The sequence below is a fragment of the Theropithecus gelada genome, chromosome 16 (assembly GCF_003255815.1).
Source record: "Theropithecus gelada isolate Dixy chromosome 16, Tgel_1.0, whole genome shotgun sequence".
Taxonomy (NCBI): Eukaryota; Metazoa; Chordata; class Mammalia; order Primates; family Cercopithecidae; genus Theropithecus; species Theropithecus gelada.
The window spans coordinates 27,942,599-27,946,635 of record NC_037684.1 but is presented as its reverse complement, the minus strand read 5'-3'; the positions used below and the strand labels follow the sequence as shown (position 1 = coordinate 27,946,635).

At 55.0% G+C, this 4,037-nt stretch overlaps 1 protein-coding gene across 1 annotated transcript; it reads right to left on the bottom strand.

The window, feature by feature from the left end:
- Positions 1-420: 420 nt before the first annotated feature.
- LRRC3C (leucine rich repeat containing 3C) lies at positions 421-3,660 on the bottom strand. The gene is made up of 2 exons (XM_025363537.1): positions 3,552-3,660; positions 421-1,222 (listed from the first exon to the last, which is right to left on the bottom strand). The coding sequence occupies exons 1-2, from the start codon at positions 3,575-3,577 to the stop codon at positions 421-423; spliced, it is 828 nt and encodes a 275-aa protein (XP_025219322.1). The 5' UTR covers positions 3,578-3,660.
- Positions 3,661-4,037: the final 377 nt, after the last annotated feature.

Below are 4,037 nucleotides of genomic sequence, written 5' to 3'. Positions count from 1 at the left end.
CAAGACTCCATCTCAAAGAAAAAAAGAAAGAGAAAAAAAGAATCAGTTCAAACATCCTACAGTGAAGCCTTTGAAATTGCCCGGGGCCAGGTGCAGGCTCCCTCCTCAACCTGCCCCCCACAGCCCCTCCTCTCTTGCTCCCACCCCACCTGCTGTCATTCTCTGTTGTGGGTTTTCTGAGTCTAGCACAATCCAGGCACAGAGTAGGCACCAAAAAACTCCAGGCACCAAAGATGGTGTTGGTTAAGATGACACAGAGAGAGAGAGAGAGAGCCAGTGCAGGTATTTAGGGGGAATAAAGGAGGGAGGGGTGGGATGGGCTTGGGCGCAGGGGTGAAGCTGCACAGGAGGCAGAGGGGGTCAGAGGAGAGGGCATAGGGGTAGGAGTGTGGGGTGTGGCTGGAGGAGCATCCTGGGTCATCAGACCACTGTGCTGAGGATGGAGGAATCCTCAGAACGCATGGGCAGCACTGGGGCCCGCTTGAGGGAGCGCCGGGTCTCATCTCGGTTCTGCCACACATAACGCACCAGATAAGCCACCACGAGTGTCAGCCAGCCCCCCATGGTGACCAGCAGGGCCACATCGGTGCTCCTCCGGGCCCCGCCCCACCCTGCCCCACACAGCTCTTCCTCCCCTGCCAGCAGCAGGAACTCCTGCCCCACGAGGTCCGGTCGGGCTCCTGGGCCACACACGATGCCTGTCCCAGTGCCTGGCGCCAGCCTCACCTGCTGGAGCACTTCCTGGAGGGCGCAGTCGCAGTGCCATGGGTTGGCGGATAGGTTCACTTGGATCTGTAGTCCCACAAACGCCTCCACGGGCACCGAGGCCAGCTGGTTGGCAGAGAGGTCGAGGTGGCGCAGCGTGCCCTCCAGGCCCTGGAAAGCCGCCCCTGAGAGGTGGGCAAGGGCATTATGGGACAGATCCAGCTCCTCCAGGACAGGCAGGTTCTGGAAGGCACCAGCAGGCACAGATGCCAGCTGGTTGGCATCGAGGTAGAGCTTGCGGGTGTTGTTGGGGATGCCAGAGGGCACAGTCCTCAGACCTGCCTGGCTGCAGCGGAATGTCTGTTCACCTGCTTCCTTTGCCACATAGCAGCCCCGGGGAGGCACCAGGGGGCTGGGCACAGTACCCCCTGTGCCTATCATCAGCAGGAGGGACAGGAGGTGACCTGCTATTGGGAGCATGGCCATAAATTGGCATAGTCCTGGAGTGGAGTAGGATCTGGGGAAGAAGAGGCCACATAAAAGAAGAGTGAGTCAAGAGAATCGCATGCCCCACTGCCAGCTTTCTCCTCCTGAGGTCCCTCTGGGGAGTGTCTTTGGGCCGGGGCTTCTTCTCTGGGGGCTTCTCTCAAGCCTGGGTGACTTTTTCACTTCCTTCTTGGGGTCTCTCTTGATTTAAGGCTCCTCAATAGGGCCTTTTGGGTAAAGGGTCTTTTGCGCTTGAAACTCTTTTAGGTTCTGTTGATTCTAGAAGGTTAATCTATGAGGCCTTGTTGGCCATTCTGGGTCTTCGAGTTTCTAAGTTTCTGCCTCTGTCCATGTATTGATTCCTGTCATTGGAATAAAGTCTTCTTCCCCTACCTACCTGGGAGGCTGCCAAGTGGGCTAGGTAGGCACCAGAAGGTCTAGTTGGCACTCGTGTGATGGAGACAAGGGGGACAGATGAGCGATAGGGTGTCAGGGCGTCCAGCTAGGCCAGGTGACTAGGTAAAATGGACCTCTGACCCCACCTTCTATACCCTTCTACCCCTTTTCTGGGAGCATCCACCCCTCTGCCTGCCCCAGCTCTGTCCTCTCTGCTCTGCACTTTCTCCCTCCTCCTCCCCGTCCTCCTCCATTCTTCTCACCCCTGTTGGTGGCAGAGCCTTCTCGAGTGCAGGTGCCCTCTCCCTGGATGGAGGCTCCCTGCTGCTGGGCTCTGGAGACCCGCTTCCTCCTCCAGAAGCCCTGTTTGCTCGCAGCTGCTGGAAGTTGGGGGCTGGGACCCAAGAGTGTTGGGTTTCCTGGCATGTGACTCCGGGCCCAGGTGTCGGATACCTGAGCCATGGTGTGGCCAGGCAATGCCAAGAGAGGGCAGATCCTGGACCCTGATGAACTCTGTCGTGGGGAGACCAGGCCCCAGTTCCATTCCCTGCACCAGGCTCCCCTCCCAAGGTCTTGATGCTGCCATCTTCCATCACTCCTCAAGGATGAAACTCTGCTTCCCAGAACCCTTCTTCCTTACCCAGAACCTGGCTGCGCAGAAGGATCCCTTCGTGGCAGGCCTGGCAGGCAGAACTGGGTGGGCCCCATCTCACATCCACTGTCTCCAGCAACCAGTATCCCCCCAACTCCATTCCTCCCCCTATCCCCTTCTGCCCTTCTTCCACGCTCAGTGGCCCCTTCTTCCATGGTGAGCAAACTTCCCCTAGCCTTTCCTTGGAAAACATGTCTGTCTGGGGTTCCTCATCTCCTGGCTCCTTACTGTGCCCAGCCCTCTTGCCTGCCAGGAGTGCTGTAGTTCAACTTTAGTTTGTTCTCTGTGTGGTGGATTGATTGCCTCTCTAGGAGTTGGAAGTTCTTTAAGGCACCTGAAGACTGATGTGGTTGTCTCTGAGTTTTCCTGCTGATTTTATGATCTGGATGAGAACTAACTCAGGTTCTCTCAGTTTGCTGGAGCCCCGGACTCTCAGGTTGGCACTTTGAATTCTCCCTCAGGCCTGGGCACCAAAGAAGGCTTGGATGACTTGTTCCTCCGGGGCATCCCTACCCCAGGCATCATTTGCAGGCCATGCCACTCCTCGATACCACCCTCTCCTAATGTTCACTGGGTAGTGGGAAAGAAGGATTTCAAGGCAGAAGATGAGATTCATGTGTGACCGTAGGGTTGGGAGGACCCGCCAGGGTTGAGTCGATGTGAAGGTACTTTGTGAAGTGCTGTGCAAAGGCTAGTTGTTAGGATTACTGACTTCCAAAACACATCATGGTCTTCCTCCATGATTTCATTACCCACGCCAGGCTTTTCCCCTCCACTTCCTCTCGTATGCTGTGCAGGGGCAGGGATGACAAGGGGTCATAGATGTGATCCATGTGGATGACCCATCTCATTTCTTAGCCCATGGTGGCTTATCCCCTGCAACTCCCTTGACCCTCAAGTCCAACCACATGACGCTTCCTGTGGCACCACCCTACCTACAGTATCTCCAGTTCAGTGCTGGGATTCAGAGCCTCAGTGATTGATAGAGCTCAAAGGAAGGGACCAGCCAGTTGAACCCTCCTTCGTTTGCAGACAGGTAAACTGAGGCCCAGAATGTGACCCGAGTTACACAGTGTCAGTGGCCAAAGACCAGAGCCCAGTTTTCTGACTCCTTGTCCAACCACTTTTCATTGCCTGCTAGCAGCTGTTACCTCTGTGCTACGCTTACCAATACCCTACATCCTTGCATGTTGAGCCTGATGGTACCCACGGTATTGTATTGTATGGAACCTGGAAGCCCTCCTGCCAGGTCAAAGAGCTGGAAGAGAACGGGAGAGTGGGGTGTCACAAAGACTAGGAAGGATATACTTACGCAAAGGAAGATGAGGTCACACGCATTGGAGATCTTTCTGAGAAGGACTTTTCTTGCTGGATTTTGCAAGACTATGGGTGACCAGGACTGCACATGGAATTGTAGAGCTCAGTGCAAAATAAAAATGGGGCGTGTGTGGGGGGGGGTCCCTTGTTTCAAAAACCTGTTAAGAATTTCTTCCTTTTTTTTTTTTTTTTTTAAGATAGAGTCTCACTCTGTGGCCCAGGCTGGAGTGCAGTGCTGTAACCTCGGCTCACTGCAACCTCTGCCTCCCAGGTTAAAACGATTCTCCTGCTTCAGGCTCCCAAGTAGCTGAGACTATAGGTGCCTGCCACCATACCCAGCTAATTTTTGTATTTTTAGTAGAGACAGGGATTCACCATATTGGCCAGGCTGGTCTCAAACTCCTGACCTCAAGTGATCCACCCACCTTGGCCTCGAAAAGTGCTGGGATTACAGGTGTGAGCCACCACGCCCAGGCGAAAG

What these genes read in the sequence shown, in the direction of transcription:
- LRRC3C (XM_025363537.1), bottom strand. Translation starts at nt 3,577, where the DNA reads ATGCGTGTGACCTCATCTTCCTTTGC. An exon ending in GTGACCTCATCTTCCTTTGC is followed by an intron (nt 1,223 to 3,551) that starts GTAAGTATATCC and finishes CTTCTTCCCCAG; the next exon opens with ATCCTACTCCACTCCAGGAC.